Consider the following 21,343-nt stretch of genomic DNA (forward strand, 5'->3'; position numbering starts at 1 on the left):
ATTTCGTTGACTGATAATGACTGATTCACACACAGTATCATATCGGTAATTTATGGGACACTAGGCTTTTCATAGTCTATTCCTTCAGTTTAAAGTAGTATCATTACTCAATAATAACGATGGATATATGGATGGCGCCCAGAGTATCATTTCTTTGCGCGCATTCGATTTTATATTATCACATTAATTTTATTGCCAAAGCACTGTGTTCTGAAAATGCTGTTAGTTGAAGAGTCGTTAATGTTTGCCTTTTTAATATTATTTTAAATAATAATGTACTTACAATAAAACTGATATAATACAATTTATAAATTTCATTTTTATTATTTTATTATTGCAATAAACGCATATGTAGTGTGTCTGGGATTACACTGCACTCACTTAGTATAATGGAAAATGTTTGAAGAGTTAATTATATAATATACCAGCTGATATGCTTGATATTTGGTTAAAGAGTTATTTCGTTGATAAACTCCAATTACTGCTGATTGATTTAGTTTTAGCGCGTTTATATGGCGATAGAGGGCCATTGACTCCCGTCCACTATTGTACGCACATTTTGTCAATTTTTTTACGTGCGATTGCTAACGTCAAACGTAATTATTGCATTCGACTCTTGATATAAATTATATTAGGGTATATGATATGATATAACGACCAAACTGAACCGAAGGTTGTTGTTGGGTTAAGGATATGTTTTGTATGGTATCTTTTTATTGTATTTCTGGTGACGGAACACAATAATAAATGAAAAAAGGAAGAATTATGATTCAGGGTATTGTTATATTACCGATGTAATTATTATGCTAATAGTTAAAAAACACTAAATAACGAAACCTGTGTTTTTATATTCCAAGAGCACAAACAGTTACCTAATTTATCAAATTCCGAATCACTTTGGCTGTTAGCACTGGTAGAACTCATAATTGGCCAGAATTTAAAAATTCTAAACCATAACACTATAAGCAAACCTCCGAAACAGACTAATAAAAACGTCGATTGCACCTAAAATTGCCAATGTGCATAGCAATGACGTGAATTATACTTGTGACATAAGTAGTGCAAGTCTGAATTGGTTGAATTATCTGAAAAAAATATTACCTACAAACTGTACGTATGGTCTAAATAAAATTATGAATTTTTTGTTTCAATATTTCAATGAGAAATATTGAAAGAGAAAAAAATATATTGAAATACAAAGTAAACCTCCTTCAAAAAGTATATAAATAATGAATAAGTCTAATAATGAGTATTTGTTACATTTGTTAAAACTAGTGCTCGCGCAGCAGTAGTCGAAATTCGACTATAATGAATTTAAATTATAAGTTGTTAGTAAGACCTCAGAAAACATATAAAACAGTACTCAAATGTCTATGTGGGTGCTCTATGTATACAGACAAATGTCAAATGCGTGGTAGTGTATACTCTACTATTATAGCATTATAAAAATATTAGCGTTCTGCACTCCTCCTACACATAAACTGTAAGTGTGCCAAATTTCAGACTTCTGCGTCCGCACGTTTTTCTTAAAAAGGGGTCCAAAGTTTTTGCTTCACGTATTAATATATAGATTAATTGTTTCAGATTAAAATCAACAGTAAACACATGTCTACGAACGAAACTAATTCTTGCCCGCGACTCTGTCTGCGTTGACTTATGTAGTTATATGGCATATTCATTGTCAAAGCTAATTAATTTGTTATTGAGTTGTATATATGTATTCAAACTATTAATATTAGTAATTAAAGATTTTGATGTAGACTTAGATGAAATACAATTAAAAATAAAATCCTCCTAAGAGCCTCCCTAAACAACCACGTCAGCGTCTGCATTCGTTATACGATTTTAGGAAAAAATAAAATGTTACATATTATATTCGTATACGTATCGCTAATTAAAACGTTATACTTTTACCGTCTTAAAGGTATTTACAATTGAAAGAAGTGGTATGTTATGATGCACAGTAAACAGCTAAATCAATAAATCAATCCAACGCGCCGTGACCCATGTTTTCTACATTTATATTTTTATAGTTTTAGATGCATTAAATCATTCTTATAATATGTCACCTACAGGATAAGATAAGATAAAGATAAACAGTTTATAACCAGAAATAAATCCTTTAATTGTACGACAAAATTGCAACTTTTGTCGGACACAGACTAGTACCTCAGTTGTTCATTCACTCATTTCATGTCACTGAATATTAAATTTAAAATACTTACATACTTTTTATTTCAGTAATAATATATACAGTTGAAAATTCCAGGGCCACGAGACAAGCTTTGTAGGATTTAAGAGGAAAAAAGAGGAAAAGAGTAGAAAGTGTTAGTTATACTTTTATCATTCTTGGTATCTTGATCCGTGCGACGTTATGACGTATGAGGTACGTAATACATACATTTATTACATACAATCACACCTTCCTCTCTTCGGTGCAGGTATAGAGACTGAAGATTATTTTGTTACGATTTATGTACTACTATAAACTTGCGTCAACCACATTCATACATACCTTGTCATACATGACTGCGGTTTACAATCGCTACTAATTTATTTGATTTAATAAAGTACAGTATAAGTTCATTGTTAAGGGCAATAGATCGTAGAATAAGAGACCTGCAGGAGAAACTTCAAATTAGATTACTATAAAATAATTTAATAGGAATTTGATTTAGTCGACCTCATTAATTAGTATAAGTTTCATACAGCAGAAGTTACAAATATCATCGTGATTTATTGAAAATTTCTTCTATTATGGACACGAGCAATACTACAGGGTGGGCCACGGAGTTTTACGAATTCAAAATCGCCATAGCGTTGGAACGGGGGACGGGAGCGGAGCGCGGAAGGTGGGGATCTGTAATAGTCCGTAAGCCAGGCGCTAATTTTCGTCAGTCATTTCCTCTCAGTCGATAATTCGTAAAATGCCTCAGAGAGTCGCATTATGACGCGTTGTAAACGTCAGCTGCGGCTCCGAGGGTGGGTTGAGCAGTGGCAGCCGCCCAAACACGTAAAAAAAATAAAAATTTTTAGTCATTTCCTCCCGATTAAAAACTTGATCAAATTAAAGTTAAACCAATATTTCGAAGACATAAAATCGTCAGCTGGTTATACAGTGGTGGATTATACGTCAGCTGGTCACGCAAAGATGTAAAAAAAATTAAAAAGTTTAGTGATTTCCTCTCAAACGAAAATTTATCAGATGATAGTTTATGTATTGTTTTTAATAAATAAATAAGTCAGCTGGCTGTATGTAGGTGGAATGTTTGTCAGCTGATGACCTTAAGGTGTAACGTAGGAGCAAAGTAAATGTATCAGCTGACGTGTTTTCCCCCAACATACTGCCAGCTGATTGTTTTAATTACTTACAGGATCATGTCAACAATTAGTACAACTATTTTTTTTCGGGAGGAAATGACGTACATAAAGTTATTCAACATTACATTTAATGTGCAAATTAAAATGTAAGATTTTCTGGCAATGTTTCGATTAAATATTTTTTTTTATGGGAACTACGATTTTTAAGAATAGAAATAAATAAATACTTTGCTGAGCTAATCAATTAATTTATAATTTTTCAATATTTATATTAATAATGCTTAAGATTTAATTCAAAAAGTTATTTAATTATGTTTGATAATTTAATCATTTTCATTTTCGCTTCTGCTCATCTCACTTTCCTCTCTTTTATTTACTAGCACGTATAATACTTCAAAACCCAGAACTATACCTAGCCTTGGGTGAGAATAGATATGCCCGAACTGGTACAACTAGAATAATATACGAGTTACCACCGTAAGGGGCGATGGAGGGATATTTGGGGACAGACAATAAATCTAAAAGACACGAGAGAAGTGTGGCCACATTGTGGGATATTTTTACCTCACTTTTTGACACACTCTCATCTAAGTACACTAAAAACGGCAAAGTGGAGGGAAAAATATCCCACGATCTGGCCACACTGCATGCGAGTAACATGGGCTAAAGCGAGAACGAAAAATATGAATTACCGAAATAAAATTTGAGGATTTATCCATAACTTCACATATGACATACAGTTCAACACATTTGTTTTTTTTTAAAAGTCCTTCGTGAGTGGCTGTATTATTTTATGATCTGACGATCTTAGAATATTTTTTTTGTTAATGCTTATTTGTTTGATTGTGTTATTTACTTAAAGTTTCCGTTTACGCCATGAGTAAGACTAAGATAAGTATCACTTACTTACGTGAGAGAGAAAATAAAAACAATATCAGATACAATATACTATACACGTCTTAACGCAGCTTAATATTCAATCGAAACATTGCCAGAAAATCTTACATTTTAGTTTGCACATTAAATATAATGTTGAATAACTTTATGTACGTCATTTCCTCCCGAAAAAAATAGTTGTACTAATTGTTGACATGATCCTGTAAGTAATTAAAACAATCAGCTGGCAGTATGTTGGGGGAAAACACGTCAGCTGATACATTTACTTTGCTCCTACGTTACACCTTAAGGTCATCAGCTGACAAACATTCCACCTACATACAGCCAGCTGACTTATTTATTTATTAAAAACAATACAAAAACTATCATCTGATAAATTTTCTTTTGAGAGGAAATCACTAAACTTTTTTTTTTTCACCTTTGCGTGACCAGCTGACGTATAATCCACCACTGTATAACCAGCTGACGATTTTATTTCTTCGAAATATTGGTTTAACTTTAATTTGATCAAGTTTTTAATCGGGAAGAAATGACTAAAAATATTTTTTTTTATTACGTGCGTGGGGGGCTGCCACTGCTCAATCCACACTCGGAGCCGCAGCTGACGTTTACAACGCGTCATAATGCGACTCTCTGGCATTTTACGAATTATCGACTGAGAGGAAATAACTGACGAAAATTTGCGCCTGGCTTACGGACTATAATGTTGAATAACTTTAAGTACGTCATTTCCTCCCGAAAGAAAATAGTTGTACTGATTGTTGACATGATCCTGTAAGTAATTAAAACAATCAGCTGGCAGTATGTTGGGGGAAAACACGTCAGCTGATACATTTACTTTGCTCCTACGTTACACCTTAAGGTCATCAGCTGACAAACATTCCACCTACATACAGCCAGCTGACTAATTTATTTATTAAAAACAATACATAAACTATCATCTGATAAATTTTCGTTTGAGAGGAAATCACTAAACTTTTTAATTTTTTTTACATCTTTGCGTGACCAGCTGACGTATAATCCACCACTGTATAACCAGCTGACGATTTTATGTCTTCGAAATATTGGTTTAACTTTAATTTGATCAAGTTTTTAATCGGGAGGAAATGACTAAAAAATTTTATTTTTTTTACGTGTTTGAGCGGCTGCCACTGCTCAACCCACCCTCGGAGCCGCAGCTGACGTTTACAACGCGTCATAATGCGACTCTCTGAGGCATTTTACGAATTATCGACTGAGAGGAAATTGGTCGTGAAAATCTGTCACTGGCTTACGGACTATAACTCGGGCTTCGGAAATTTAGTCACAATGGAGCACTTCACGGGTGAACAGCTGTGTTCTGTGTAAAAAAATATTACAAAAATGCTGATTTGTGCGTTACTTTTCGACGTTCATTTCGCTCTCACTATGGATGCATGATTTAAAACAGTGTCCGAGTGAAAGTTTGATTAGGGCGTGAGTCAGAAAGTTCGAGGCTACCGGTTCGACCCTTAATCAGAAACCTAAGGGGCCTGAAAGAACGAAAAGGACAAATGAAAACATACACAAAGTCGGAGCTTCCGTACAGACCAGCGAGGGAATTCTGTGACAGTAAATACTGAGCGATTCACAGCCTTGTTATGCAATTTATTTTTCCCGCAACTGTCAGAATTTCGAGGGTACAATAGTGCGACATGGTTTCAACAAGATGACGCCACTTGCCATACCTCTAACGAGAGTTTGGCAGTAGTAAAGGAGATGTTTGCTGGAAAACTCATTTCGCGCCGAGGTGACTTTCCATGGCCACCGAGGAGTCCGGATTTAACTCCACCAGATTTTTTCCTGTGGGGCTACATGAAAAGTAGAGTCTACAATAATAATCCGACCACGATTGCAAAGTTGAAGGCCAATATCCGCGAAGAAATGGCCGCTATTCCGCGCGCCATGTGCGAACGAGTTTATGTCAATTTGAAGTCGAGATTCGAAGAATGTTTGCAGCGAGATGGTGCGCATCTAGATGGTGTTATGTTTAAGAAATGATTTTCCCAAATGTTAACTTCAATTTAAAAATAAATTGGTTTTAATATTACTTTTGGTTTTTTTTATGAATTTTTCAAATTCGCAAACCTCCGCGGCCCACCCTGTATAAGGGAAATCTCGTGCCTGGATTAATACAATCAAAATCAAGATGGTAATCATCCGTAATACGGTTTAACAAAAATATTCAATAAGTTTATTTAGCTATATGTACATAAAAGTACTAACTTTATTGAAGCATAGTATTTATAGATTCATATTCGTCGAATTCAGGCGTTGAACAGCGAGTCGGTAGAGTTAACAATCGTATCGATTGTACCAATGTATTCAAAAAGTTTCACATAATTGTGTATGACAAACATATAATAACGCCCTTTTACTTTATTATTTTCATTAACACAAAATATATATTCATTATGTATTTGTTTCAAATATCATACACATACCATGTAATCGGCGTGTGTAACTAATAAAATACTCCGACCGATTGATGAAGTTTTAACCAGAATTTATAAAATGTTTCATTTCGAAGACTTAAAATTGATAGTTTGTTTGTACCAATATCCATATACTTCATCGACCTGGCGTTGAATTCAGGCCAAGACACTTTGAATGAAGAGTCGGGGGTAGGATTCCTGAAAAAAAAATTGCTCGTTATAAACTGTTCATTTTAATACTTGATTATTTTGAAAGATGAATTAGATCCTTTTTATTTGTTTTCTAGTTTTATCTTACCCGCATTTGATGAAGTTCGCAATCAGTGTAGTAAATCTGTCGATAATTTGGAACTCGTTGCTGTTCATGTCTAGAGTCAGATTACGTGATTTGGGGTCAAACAAGTTGCTCAAGTCATCAGTATGTCCCGCACCAAAGATACCGTACTGAGCACCTTGACTGCCATACTCATTCCTGCTCGACTCACTAGAGAACTGGTACATGTATTTCCTACCTTTATTCGGAAATTGAGAATAATATCTAACAGTATCGTATTTAATAGAAGCGTCGCTGACGTAGTCGAGAAATTCCATTATGTTTTCCACGCTTATATTCTTATTTTCAAAATAATGATCACGTACTTTAGCACCAACTTTTAGTACTATATCTGGCGCATAGTTGTCAGCGACTTTTCTGGATGCAAACATTTCGTTAAACGCATCATACCTTGGTAAAAGAACACTTTTTATATAGGCTAAAAGAGTAACAGCCTCTTGATTAGTGTAACCAAATAGTAGGTCTGCTTTATTAACGTAACGAAAGTTCGTATTCAACAAGTTTTCTGACATGAAATTATTCTCTCCGCCGAATTTTTCTTCTACAGGTGGAAACTGATATTGTTTTATTAGTACGGATGTTATTACTTCGGATGCTAATACGTACGGATTCGTATAGTTCACAAATTGATCAGAGCTAACTGTCTGTAGGAATGAAAGAAATGCATTTGTATTTTGGGTTTCATAGCCAAATTGCTTTCCTAGTTTGAACGCCCGCCTTTTAGGATGATAAGGCAAAACCCAATCACAGTACGGCGAACCGCTCAATGCTATCGCTCTATGAAACAAACCTGTCGACATTGGTGAAGCCAAGTGAAAACCAACAGAAGCTCCGCCTGCACTTTGTCCCATGATGGTCACTTTAGTCGGATCACCTCCAAAGTATTTAATGTTCTGTTGCACCCATTTCAATGCTAGAACTTGATCCTTTAATCCAGCATTTCCTGGCACTTCTTCAGTTCCGAGACTAAGAAAGCCTAACGCATCTAATCTGTAATTGATAGTGACCAACACAATGCTTTTTCTCATAAAGAAGTCGGGTCCAAAACTATCAACATTACCGGAGCCGCTCTTGAAGCCACCTCCATGAATGAAGAATAAGACTGGCAAGCAAGCGTTAGATATCACATTTGGTGAATATACATTGAGGAACAAGCAGTCTTCATCACCTGGGATTACCATACTTGGAACTTCGTTTTGAGGGCACACTGAGGCATGTTCTTTTGCATCACGGACACCGTCCCAGGCTGACGCAGCTACGGGAGCCTGTAACGAAACAAATTATTCACCTAATTACATTATACAGGAGCGATTACGAATAAAAAAAATTTTGGCTTATTATTAAATACAATTTTTTATTTTAGCTACTTATCAGTTTATATATTTTTTGATATTTATGTTCGAGCAATAAGCACACCTGAATTTTTTGTATGAATAATGAATACTTAAAAATACTTACTTTGAACCTCAGCTCTCCCACGGGTGGTTGCGCGTAGGGAATACCTTTGAAACTGTGATACTGTCCTTCACCGGTGACGAGGTCTAATATTTGACCAGCTAGTAGGCCTTGTTTCACTTGGACATACGTTGCAACTTCTGCGTTGATGTTCATTGTTTGGTATGATTTCAACCTTAAAATATTTACATTTTATCAAATTGTACTAGGACTTTAGACGTAAAATCATGTCTCAATTGTATTTTACGTTATTTTAATTAACTAATGGTTGTCAAGAACATAATACTCGTAACCCAAACATTGCGCGAACGCATCACTTTTTCCCAGTCGGTTAAGTTTCTACAGAAAGTCAGACTGTAAACCTAAAATTGAATCGGTATGTGGTAGTCGCAGTAAGCAATTTGGTATCGGCCTCTTCAATTTTGTATCCTTTATAAACCACATATACGTCGTGTCATAGTCTATTTCTTCAGTTAAAGTAGTATCACTACTCACTAATAGCAACGGCTGAATGGATGGCGTCAAGCGTATCATTGCTTCGCGCGCATTTGATTTTATATTTTATATATTATCACATTAATTTAATTAAAAAAGCACTATGTTCTGCAAATATTACTGTTAGTTGAAGAATCGTTGACGTTTTCATATTATTTTAAAGAATAATGTACTTACAATAAAACTGATATGACGCAATTTATAACTTTCATTTTGATTATTTTATAATTGTATCAAACGCAAATGTGGTGTGTCCGGGATAACACTGCACTCATTTAGTAGAATGGAAAATGTTTGAAGAGTAAATAATATACCACTTTTATTTTTGTGCCTGATAAGTGGTTAAAGAGTTATTTCGTTGATAAAGTCCAATTAACTGCTCTTTGATATAGTTTTTGCACGTTAGAGACGATAGAGGGCCATTGACTCCCGTCCACTGTTGTTCTCACATTTTGTGAAAACGAAAGTATTGCGTGCGATTGCTAACATCCTACCTAATTATTGTATTGGACTGTTGATATAAATGACATTAGCGTATCATAATAAGGGCCAAATTGAACCAAGAGTTGCTGTTGGGTTGGGAATGGGTTTTGTATGGTATCTTTTTATTGTATTTCTGGCATGGTGGCGGGTTTTTATAAATGTAAAAAGGAAGAATTATGATTCAGACAATTGGTATATTACAGATGTATGTACTCATTATACTAATAGAACTTACTTGTAAGTAGATAAAATAAAAAATGCTAAATAAAATACTAAGCCTAAATAACAAAATAACAATATGATCATTACTTAATACAAATAAATACACTCAGAGATAGACCGCAAATCAATTGTTTCATGCCACGTGTACGACATACATACAATATATGTATTTTATTACAAAGGTACTAGTTCTTGCAAACGAAACTGTCCGCCTGGACTTTTTGAATTATGGCATATTATCTAATATAATTTGATTGAGTACACATACATTCGAACTGTCAAGTTTATTATTATACATAATAATTAACGATTGTTTATACAGACTCATGTAAAATTCTTCGGGAGATAAAATCTTTATAACGCTTTTACGGATAAATAACTCAACGGATTTTGATAGATGGCATGCGTACACCTTAAGAGCCTCCTTAAACAACCATATCAGCGTCTGTGTCATTGCTTATTAATACTTTATATTAATATCCTCTTAAAAGTGTTTATGTAGCGTTACAATAATTTACATTTTAATGAACAAAGTTATTATACAAAGTAAACAGCTAAATCAATAAATCAATCCAACGGATTCAAAGAGCGTCTCAAAGAAGTTGTAATAAGACTCGTCTGTAAGACTTGAAACTGTCAAATTATAGGTGCCTATATCCATGTAATTCATTGAAGTGGAGTCAAACTCAGGCCAAGTCACATTGAACGATGAGTCCGGAGTCGGGTTCCTTAAACAAAAAATATAGCAATAAATATTTTACACGCGGTTCAATTGAATACGTTTTATCGTAGTAGCTCAAGGAAAACTTACCCGCATTTCACGAAGTTCGCGATTAGTGTAGTAAATCTGTCAATAATTTTGAACTCGTTGCTGTTCATGTCTAGGGTCAAATTACGTGATTTGGGGTCGAACATGTTGCTCAAGTCATCAATATGTCCCGCGCCGAAGATACCGTACTGAGCACCTTGACTGCCATACTCATTCCTGCTCGACTCACTAGAGAACTGGTACATGTATTTCCTACCTTCATTAGGAAACTGAGAAAAATATCTTACGATGTCATAATCAAAATTCGCTTCATTGACATAACTAACAAATTCCTTGACAAGTTTCTCGCTTATACTTTCATTTCCAAAATAGTGATCACGCACTTTAGCACCAACTTTCAGTACTATGTCTGGCGCATAGTGATTAGCAACTTTTCTTGATGCAAAGTTTTCTATAAACGCGTCATACCTAGCTAAAAGCACACTTTTTATTATTGCGAGCGCAGTAACGCCCTCTTGGTTGGTGTAACCAAACAGCACATCTGCTTTATTAACGTGACTAAAATTCGTACTTAACAAGTTCTCTGATATAAAATTATTTTCTCCGAAGAACTGTTCCACTACAGGTGGAAACTGATACTCTTTTGTTATTACAGATGTTATTTCTTCAGATGCTAACACATTCGGATTCGTATAGTTCACAAATTGATCTGAGCCAACAGTTTGTAGAAATGAGAGGAGTGCACTTGTGTTTTGAGTTTCATACCCAAACTGTTTTCCAAGTTTGAACGCTCGCGTTTCAGGATGATAAGATAACGCCCAATCACAGTACGGCGAACCGCTCAATGCTATCGCTCTATGAAACAAACCTGTCGACATTGGTGAAGCCAAGTGAAAACCAACAGAAGCTCCGCCTGCACTTTGTCCCATGATGGTCACTTTAGTCGGATCACCTCCAAAGTATTTAATGTTCTGTTGTACCCATTTCAATGCTAGTACTTGATCCTTTAATCCTGCATTTCCCGGTACTTCTTCAGTTCCGAGACTAAGAAAGCCTAACGCATCTAATCTGTAATTGATAGTGACCAACACAATGTCTTTCCTTATAAAGAAGTCAGGTCCAAAACTATCAACATTACCGGAGCCGCTCTTGAAGCCACCTCCATGAATGAAGAACAAGACTGGCAAGCAAGCGTCAGATGTCACATTTGGTGAATACACATTGAGGAACAAGCAGTCTTCATCACCTGGGATAAACACTTCCGTTAGAATATCTTTTTGGGGACACACGGATCCATGCTCACTCGCATTTCTGACTCCTTCCCATGATGACGCAGGCTGGGGCGCCTGAAAGTAATTACATGTAAGATATTACGTATGTTTAACTGTGTTTAAGTACTAGTTTTAAAGAAACCGAATTCGAACGAAATAATATGGACTTACCTTAAACCTCAATTCTCCGACAGGCGGTTGTGCGTAGGGAATGCCTTTGAAGCTGTAGTACTGTCCTTCACCAGTGACCAGTTCTAACAGTTCCCCAGCTAAAGCACCTTGCTGTACTTGCACTTGTACTGTGTCTGTTGCAATACATTGTACTGCACTGTAGAAAACATGTTTTGTAAGAAATAATAAACGTAATGTATTTATATACATAAGGTAAAATAAATGTAGTAATATACAATTAACAATTAAATCCAGTTAAAAATATACTTACAGGAGCGATATAACAATAATGATATTCGGAATTTCCATTCTGCGGGTAAGAATGACTTGGCAATGAAATAATAAATCCGGAGCCCATGTTTTATATATTTTTATTCTTATTGTTCCAAATTCATAAACGAATTCATTGTTTGTTGTGTCAATAATATTATAAAGACAGCACAATGTGGAAATATGTACGTAATTAGGTGTTTAATTTTATTCTACTGTTTAAAATGAGGCAAAGGAGATCGTCAATCTGCTGCGTATACAAATAACAAAATCATCAGGGTTATATTAGAGTACAACTTGAGTTACGTAACACTAACTTTGTTTCGCGTGTTAATATGTAAAATAATTTTTATTTATTGAAATCTCTACCATAATGTTATTTGGCTACCTCTATGTGTCACAATCCTATGTCTATCACACGTGTCTGGTATGAGCTATCTACCGACCTATTGCAATAAATCTATACTAATATTATAATCTATACTAATCTATACTAATATTATAAAGCTGAAGAGTTTGTTTGTTTGTTTGATTGTTTGTTTGTTTGTTTGAACGCGCTAATCTCAGGAACTACAGGTGCGATTTGAAAAATTCTTTCAGTGTTAGATAGACCATTTATCGAGGAAGGCTTTAGGCTATATAACATCACGCTACGGCCATTAGGATCGGAGTAGTAACGAAAAATGTTACAAAAACGGGATTTTTTTTTTCATTCTTTCTTATGTGACGCAAGCGAAGTTGCGCGGGTCAGCTAGTAATAAAATAAAATGGACGATATTTAATCACTACAATATTAAAATGCCGGACGTAGCAAACGATCGAGGGGACTGGAAGTCTAGGGGAGAGGCATTTGCTCAGCAGTGGGACACAGAAAAAAGGTAGATAAAAAAGAATGTTAATAAATAAATAATTTTAACCCATTAATGTCCCACTGAGCAATGGGAAATGAGGAAGGAGTTAGGCCTCGAGTCCACTATGTTGGAAACCAAAGTGCAGGTTGGGAAATATTTTAAAATTGGATTCTTATTTTGAATTAATTACCTATTGAATTGACTACTTTATTCAATGCTTGATGTTTTTTGTTAATTTATAAACAAAGAAAATAAATTCAAAATCAAAGTGTGTACTTAAAACGGCAGGTCAACACAGTAACACACCTTTTATTGTAGTTTATAAAATACACAAAAATGAATTCATCGACAGCAGAAAGTTAACACAAAGTAAAAGATAACACAAAAAAAAACTTTGAAGTACTTAACTTATTAAATACAGAGCTTCAGGAAAAATACTCCAAATATTTCTTTAATCTTATTAAAATTGTTGTACAAAAATACTTATTAAAGTGGTAAAACAGTTATATCCAGCAGAGTTGTAGGTACAAAGTCTCCCAGAAAGGTATAAGTTTTTCTTCTTTCAGACTTGACACACATACTGTAGTACTAATGTCTCCGTACTTCATAGAGGCTAGATTGAACTCGGGCCAGTTCACATTCAGCGATAATCCAGGGTTCCTGTAAAGATAACAACGAATTACAAAATTGTAATTTAATGCTTGATCTTACTGCCTGCCCCTGTAACGTGTTTTAAAAGTGCTCAAAGCAAAGTTGCTATAACAAAACCTAGTTATTAGCATAATTGGTGCATCTTATATTATTACTACAGATGTTATATATGTCTTACCCATTCTCAACGAAATTCTTAATAGCAGTCGTAAAGTTGTCGATAATCTGCAAGTCTTTTCCAATTGGTTTTGAAAGATTTCTCGCTTTCTCGTCAAACAAACTGCTGACATCGTCATTGTGACCCACTCCAAAGATACCGTACGGAATACCCTGTTGGCCGTATACATTTCTGCTTGATTCGCCGGAAAACTTGTACATGTATTTCTTTGCTTTATTCGGGAATAGAGCGAAGTACTTGACAACGTCGTAATTAATATATGCATCTCCTGCAAAGCTAACAAACTGTCGCATGGCGTTCTCATTAATGCTTTTGCTACCAAAATAATGATCTCGTATTCTACTGCCCACCTCCAAGACTACATTGGGCTCATAACTGTCCAGAATTTTGCGCGGAGTAAACATTTCTACAAATTCGTCGTAAGGCTCAAAAAGAACATCATTTGGTAAACTAAATGCACCAAGACCCTCTTCGTTTGTATGACCAAACAGGATATCTACTTCACTGGCGTGCTGGAAGGTACTGTTAAATAAATTTTCAGACAAAAAATTGTTTTCCCCATGGAATTTTTCTATGACGGGTGCAAATTGGTACTGCTTGCATATAATAGATGGTACGATAATTTCTTCTGCTGCCAAAACATCAGGATTTGTGTGATTCACAATTGCATCAGAACTAACGTTCAGCAGAAAAGAGTGGAGGGCGGCTGGGTCTCGAGTCTCAAAGCCCAGTTGCTTTCCCAGCTTGAAAGCTCGTCTTTCAGGTTGATAAGCCATAGCCCAGTCGCAATAAGGAGAACCACTCAATGCTATCGCTCTGTGGAATAACCCTTTTGACATCGGTGAAGCCAGGTGAAAACCAACTGCAGCTCCTCCAGCACTTTGACCCATGATTGTAATTTTCTTGGGATCGCCTCCAAAGAATTGAATGTTGTCATTTACCCATTTCAAAGCTAGAACTTGATCCTTTAGTGCTGCATTTCCTGGCACTTCCTCTGTGCCGAGACTTAGAAAGCCTAAAGCGGCTAATCGGTAATTGAAAGTGACCAACACAATGTTTTGTCTCATTAGAAAGTCAGGTCCTAATTTGTCAACGTTGCCTGAGCCGCTTATGTATCCACCTCCATGAATGAAAAATATTACTGACAGCGGGCTTTCAGGCGTTAAGTTTGGTGAGTACACATTGAGGAACAAACAGTCTTCGTCACCCGAGACAAATTCATTTGTAACAATATTTATATGCGGACACATTGAACCGTGCTGTGTTGCATCTCTCACTCCATCCCATGATGAGGCGGGCAAAGGCGCCTGAAAGTTAAAAAAAAGTAAATTGTAATAGGAACAACTCTATGTAATAATATCCGGTAATGACAAAAAATATTTTTTAATTAAGTAAAGGAATTATTTTTTGTAAGATAATATTATAGGTACACTAACCTTAAACCTCAATTCTCCGACGGGTGGTTGTGCGTAGGGAATGCCTTTGAAGCTGTAGTACTGTCCGTCGCCAGTGACCAGTTCTAACAGCTCCCCAGCTAAAGCGCCTTGCTGTACTTGCACTTGTGCTGTTTTCGTTGCACTACATTGTGCAGCACTGTAGGTAGAAATAACCTTTTACAAATTCACTCCACAAAAATTATTAATAACACTGACACATGTATAAATACAAAAAAAACTAAGAAAAAAGTTCAAGCTCAGCGAATCAGCTTACGACTACATCCAATGGCCAATGTAACCTGTGCCTTAAACCTTTAAGTATTCGATAAAATGGATGTTCGCGTTAATTCCCTCACGTTATTTTAAAGTAACAAACGAGATGTAATTTAATGTTTGGATATACTCACAAGAGTATTATGACACTTAGAATAGTAGTGATTGTCTTCATAATTCTAACGAGTATGAAGGAAGGTGGAGAAATGGAATGAAGTACTGATACCGTTGTCAGTCACACTTATATACTCGCTAACTGAAATACTAATCGCTAAATAAAAACTTATACTAATATGTACATTGCGTAAATACACTTCGCGACAAAAAAATTAAACACCTCTTCTATTTATGGATATTTTAGTAGTTATAGATTAGGGTTGCTATTGGTTGCCAGAAAAGACGCGGTTTTCTTCTGACAAAATATATTTTTGGACCATCTTTATTCACAATTGCTTTATATGTTTAGGGGTCGTATAAACGTTTTAGTTAGACATAAAAATAGTTAAAAAAGAAAGATACCAGAAATTTTCGAGTGTTTCGCTTTTTTTGACGCGAAATGTACATATAAAGCCGCAATTGTAAAAACGATTATCAATGCGCTAGTTTTGGCGAATTAAACCAATAATCTAAACCTAGGCCTATAACTAACAAATTGCAAAATACTTCTAGCGTCGCAGCTCGATTTCATCCAGGAACATTGTAAAATTATAAAAAAAATATAACTATATAATTTGCTCCAGTTGCTCTTTACTGATTTATTTCTTTACTTATAATTATCAGTTTAGAGAGGAGCTCGTGGCTTAGTTAACAACAGCCGCGCGGATCGATCTCTGAGGTTAAGCTATGCTTGTCGAGGTTGTTCTGTGGATGGGTGACCATCTTATACATATCGAGTTCCTCCGTGTTTCGGAAGGCACGTTAAATTGTGGGTCCCGGCTGTCATTTTCGAAGATCTTTGACAGTCGTTAACAGTAGTCAGAAGCTTGAAAGTCTGACAACCAGTCTTACCGAAGGGTATCGTGTTATAACCCAGGTATTGGGTTGTGGAGGTCAGATAGGCAGTCGCTCTATGTAAAACAATGGTATCCAGCTGCATCCGGTCAGACTGGAAGCCGACTCCAACATAGTTTGGAACAAAGGTTTAGCCAATATATGTATATATAGTTTAGTATATCTAGGCGATTTTAATATAAGTCAGTAAGTACCTAGTATGTACGACAAGTTTGGTCGAAGATTATTGATGAGAAATGCTTTATTTTATATGATGACTATACAATCTCTTTTAATATTTTAGTGGTTGTTTATGAAACATTATCTAACACATATGTTTCATAAACAATAATGCTAAGAAAAATCTTAAAGCAGTTGAAATTTCATTTTACGATCTCTTCTCTTATTGTTTAATTATGAAATTAGTTTACCTAGCGCACGCGAATAGACCAGTAAAACTAGATAGTAGTGCGTAAAATTTCGCAAACAAACCGATAATTACATGTGATCTAAGCATTTGAGCATCATTACTTACATGAATACTTTAATTTGTTAAGTATGTAAGAGATAATATTTACTTAGTTTAATCTTTTTAAATTGTTTTCTTTTTGTTATTTTTTTTCCTGTTTAGTTTATTAAAAAGTACTCGAGTTAGTTAGTTAGTACTAGAGTTTAGTTGCGTTTTGCAGAGGAGGCAATTTTATTTTTTATTGTGCGGTGCCTTATCTTCAGACCCCCGGCCGCCATCTTAAAAAAGGGGTAGGAGCCGGGGGACTAAGTTGGCGACCCTACAAACTTGAACTTAAGCTTCTATTTATTTATTTTATAATCAATGTAAAATAAGATTGATCTGATGTAGGCCTGACTTTTACATAAACGTATATACACCATATCACGCTTGCTACAGCTTCATATAACAAGCGTGATATCATGTATGCGTTTCGCCATGAACAATAATAATAAGTTAACATGACTGTAACTCAGTAACGAACGAAATATGAAACCAAATTTAATTTAATTTCACCTGTACCTATCAGGTGATAATAGAGTAAAAAGGTACCCGTGCAAGTGTAATTGTTGAGATGGTCTGGTGATATAGCCCAAAATACGAAGACAAGGCCCTAGGATGCCTAATGATAATCCTATCGAGTTTGTACGCTTTAGAATAGTTTGCTCAAATAATACTCCAAAAGCAGGTGTTGCAGGTTTTTGACTACGTGAAACAACCTAAAAAATTCTTCGTTTAAGCTTGGAGGTACTCCCAGCTTATGCTAGCAATAAAATATCTAATTTATAGGTATCAACAATACGTAATCGGGCATTACACGCTGAAAAACATTCATTTTCACTATTTCGTAGCGTGATGCTCGAAAACTGATGAGAATTTCAATAAAGCGTGCGTAACAAAAGTTGTAGACAATTTTATTATCTTTCATTATGTAGAAGACACTTTTTCTCTACGACGAACCGTTTCAAAGATATTAGTGAAAAACCAAAGAATTGGAACTTTAACCCCCTCCCAGAGGCGGGGATTTTTAGCATGATTACTCTCTAAGCATCTCGAACCAATTTCTGAAGAAATTGCTCAGGATCCCACTCACGCACTCTACACCTGCTTTTTTAAGTGGACTAGAAGCATAATTTACTCAAGCGTGTTTTTATTTACATTTGCTATTATTTTTTGTAATAGAAAGTTTAACCATTCTGTGGCCCATGTTCGATGTAATTAAATTGAAACATCGGGCAACAAATAAGGTATCGTAACCTTAAAATTCTCATCGCGTTCACTATGTCGCGTCGTTTGTAGTTTGTATGTTTGTAGCTAATTCCGTAACACTGACTGAATGAACAGGTTTGGATAAAACGAAAATAGGCAATCGAAATAATGTATTTCTAAATATAATGTAGTTTACAAGTTAGTTATTCTGCGCAAATGTAAATGCTAATTACTTTATCGCTTTCTATCCGTGTCGTGTTGGTTTCTCAATATTTTGTCTGTACCGCAGGGTTATCTAAATCTAATAGTATCTTTATTCTAATGCGATAAGCGCCGTTATCTATTTATTGCACTATGACGTCAAACAAGACGTGTTAGTTAAAAAGATTAACGCAGTTAATTTGTTAAATATTTTTGCAAACATTCAATTAACTGTTAATTGTATTGCCTAACAAATCTTTATTTTAATATTAGAAATGAAGATTGTTACCTTACCAAGCCCTGCCCAATGTCCAGAGTTTGTATGTTTGTAAAAGTCACCACAACTATATTATCGAGTGCAAAAAGTCTTAAAAAAAACGTAGCCAGCACAGTGTAGACAAACAACTTAAATCATAAGTAGATGTTTAAGGAAGCAAATTAAACTTAAATTCAGGCAGTGCCGAGGTCTCTCAGTTGACTCAGTTGAAATTCAGAGCTTCTAGCCGTTGTTTAAACTGACCACCGAATAGTGGTTCCCTTTCCACCATGTCACAAAACCCCAGATGCAATTCAATAAAACTTGGTTTGTATCTATTCGTTAACAATTCATAGAAATAGAAATGCAACTGTAAAGTTAAAAAAAGTAAAATAAGTAATAGCAACAGTAAACTTACATGCGTGTGTGAAATTATACAAGCGCTCATTGAAGAAAACAATCAATATGCTTTTTAACTTATTTTACATTTTCATGTTATTTTAGGTAAATATATACACTTATTTTGTCGGTAATGGCCGACTAATTTATGCATCTAGCTTCCGAAAAGCGACTAAAACGCCGATCGCCGATGTTAAAAAAAGCTAGTGTGCTGTGTTCCTAAGAGAAAACCGACGTTTAAAATATGAATCTTTTTTCACTCTCAAAAATGTTTAAAAACTTACCTTTACATCATTATTGATTTCAACGAGCGCTTCAAAGTATAAACTAACATAATGTCTGGGATCCTGTCGTCCAACTCGACTACTTTTCAGTATCACATATTTTGCGTACTTGTGATTTACATACGTGACCACTGGGCGTTCCGTGCTCATGTAATATACCTGTAATTGTTACTAGATTTATATCAATACATATGAGGAAGATAGTCGATAGTCGAAGGTGTCGAGTGAGCGCGGATGTCAAAAGATTTTTTAGTATTAGGTCGGGGAAAAAGTCTTTTCGCATTATAGTATGTATGAACTTGTAATAAAATATCTTTGGCTTCGAGAATCACTAATGAGTACACGGTTCATTAGGTTTCTTTCAGTGAGCTCGTGAGGTACCCAAGCATCGAGCTTTTTGTGTAGAGAAAAGATTTTTTTACAAGTACTTTAATGCGAAAAGACTTTTTCCCCGACTTAATAATATAACGGATACTTACATGATCAGTATTACATTGTTACATTTGGTAATACAAATAAACGAAAAAACCTAACAATATTATAGTGTTCATCGTTGCCACTACACACGCGTGATCTATGAAAGTAGAAACTAAAATTATACATAGTTATAGAATTATATCATAATAAAATATAATACTTGATTAGTTTTTAAGTACTGTTTTACTTAAAAGTATATTAAGTATGTTATTATTATAATCAATGCTATGTTAACGGAAGTAACTTAATTGCGATTCAGTAAATGACATGTAGATTGGGTATAGGTAAATTTATATTATATGTGTAGGTATGTATACTTATATGCTAATGAATATTTGAGTGCTCAGCATGAGTAGTGTCTATTGCCACTAGCTACTAGCAGTGAACAAAAAGTTGACAACAGTTAACTTTAGCGCAATTCTGTGTAGTCTATTTCGTCGAGTATCGAGCATTTGACATTTAAAATGTACTGCAAAAAAAGTTTTCACGGAGCTCGGTAGAGGCACTTATTCATGTAAAATTTCTCGATAGCTAGTCGGTAGTCGATAGTAGGAGAGAATCGAGCTACTTAACGTTTGCTAGTGTACAAAAAACTACAGTTGACAACTCGTGGAGGCTGATTTGATAGCCATTAGCCACTCAGTAGTAATTTTCTGTTTTCATCTAACGTATTAATCGATCGGTGATCGAACGATCACCATCGTATGAGGAAATAACATGTAGCTGATTACTTTCCCGATGATGTCCAGGATATTGGGCAAATAGTGTAGGAGTGTTATTCGTCAGTACCTCGTAGTCTTGTAAACAACGGCTATGTTCTGTCTAAGGCTATGTAGTTGTACGATTTAGAAAATAGCGGCTATTTAAGTTGCAATTTCGTTGCGACTTATATGGTCTTATATATTTATTTGTTTTAACTTTACATGCATACAGTGTTCACCAAAGCACTTATATGTTATTCTAGGTTACATACAATATTTTATAATATACTGTACTAAGTAGCACAAACAATCACAAATCTATACTAATCTATAATCTATATCTATACTTATATTATAAAGCTGAAGAGCTTGTTTGTTTGTTTGTTTGTTTGTTTGTTTGAACGCGCTAATCTCAGGAACTACTGGTCCGATTTGAAAAATTCTTTCAGTGTTAGATAGACCATTTATCGAGGAAGGTTATAGGCTATATATCATCACGGTACGATCAATAGGAGCAGAGTAGCAACAAAAAATGTTACAAAAACGGGGAAAATTTTGACCCATTCTCTTATGTGACGCAAGCGAAGTTGCGCGGGTCAGCTAGTAATATTATAAAGTTGAAGAGATTGTTTGTTTGTTTGTTTGTTTGTTTGAACGCGCTAATCTCGGGAACTACGGGTCCGATTTGAAAAATTATTTCAGTGTTAGATAGCCCATTTATCGAGGAAGGCTATAGGCTATCTATCATCACGCTACGACCAATAGCAGCAGAGTACCAGTGAAAAATG

At 35.1% G+C, this 21,343-nt stretch overlaps 2 protein-coding genes across 2 annotated transcripts; both read right to left on the bottom strand.

Moving 5' to 3' along the window:
- Positions 1-6,700: 6,700 nt before the first annotated feature.
- LOC142974213 (esterase B1-like) lies at positions 6,701-8,616 on the bottom strand. Its single transcript, XM_076116379.1, has 3 exons — positions 8,464-8,616; positions 6,970-8,270; positions 6,701-6,869 (listed from the first exon to the last, which is right to left on the bottom strand). The coding sequence occupies exons 1-3, from the start codon at positions 8,614-8,616 to the stop codon at positions 6,701-6,703; spliced, it is 1,623 nt and encodes a 540-aa protein (XP_075972494.1).
- Positions 8,617-9,688: 1,072 nt separating this feature from the next.
- LOC142974214 (uncharacterized) lies at positions 9,689-15,757 on the bottom strand. Its single transcript, XM_076116380.1, has 9 exons — positions 15,665-15,757; positions 15,258-15,414; positions 13,822-15,128; positions 13,507-13,652; positions 12,958-12,976; positions 12,143-12,247; positions 11,872-12,028; positions 10,472-11,775; positions 9,689-10,388 (listed from the first exon to the last, which is right to left on the bottom strand). The coding sequence occupies exons 1-9, from the start codon at positions 15,703-15,705 to the stop codon at positions 10,220-10,222; spliced, it is 3,405 nt and encodes a 1,134-aa protein (XP_075972495.1). The 5' UTR covers positions 15,706-15,757; the 3' UTR covers positions 9,689-10,219.
- Between the last annotated feature and the right edge of the window lie 5,586 nt (positions 15,758-21,343).

The sequence above is a fragment of the Anticarsia gemmatalis genome, chromosome 7, assembly GCF_050436995.1.
Source record: "Anticarsia gemmatalis isolate Benzon Research Colony breed Stoneville strain chromosome 7, ilAntGemm2 primary, whole genome shotgun sequence".
In the NCBI taxonomy this organism is placed as follows: domain Eukaryota; kingdom Metazoa; phylum Arthropoda; class Insecta; order Lepidoptera; family Erebidae; genus Anticarsia; species Anticarsia gemmatalis.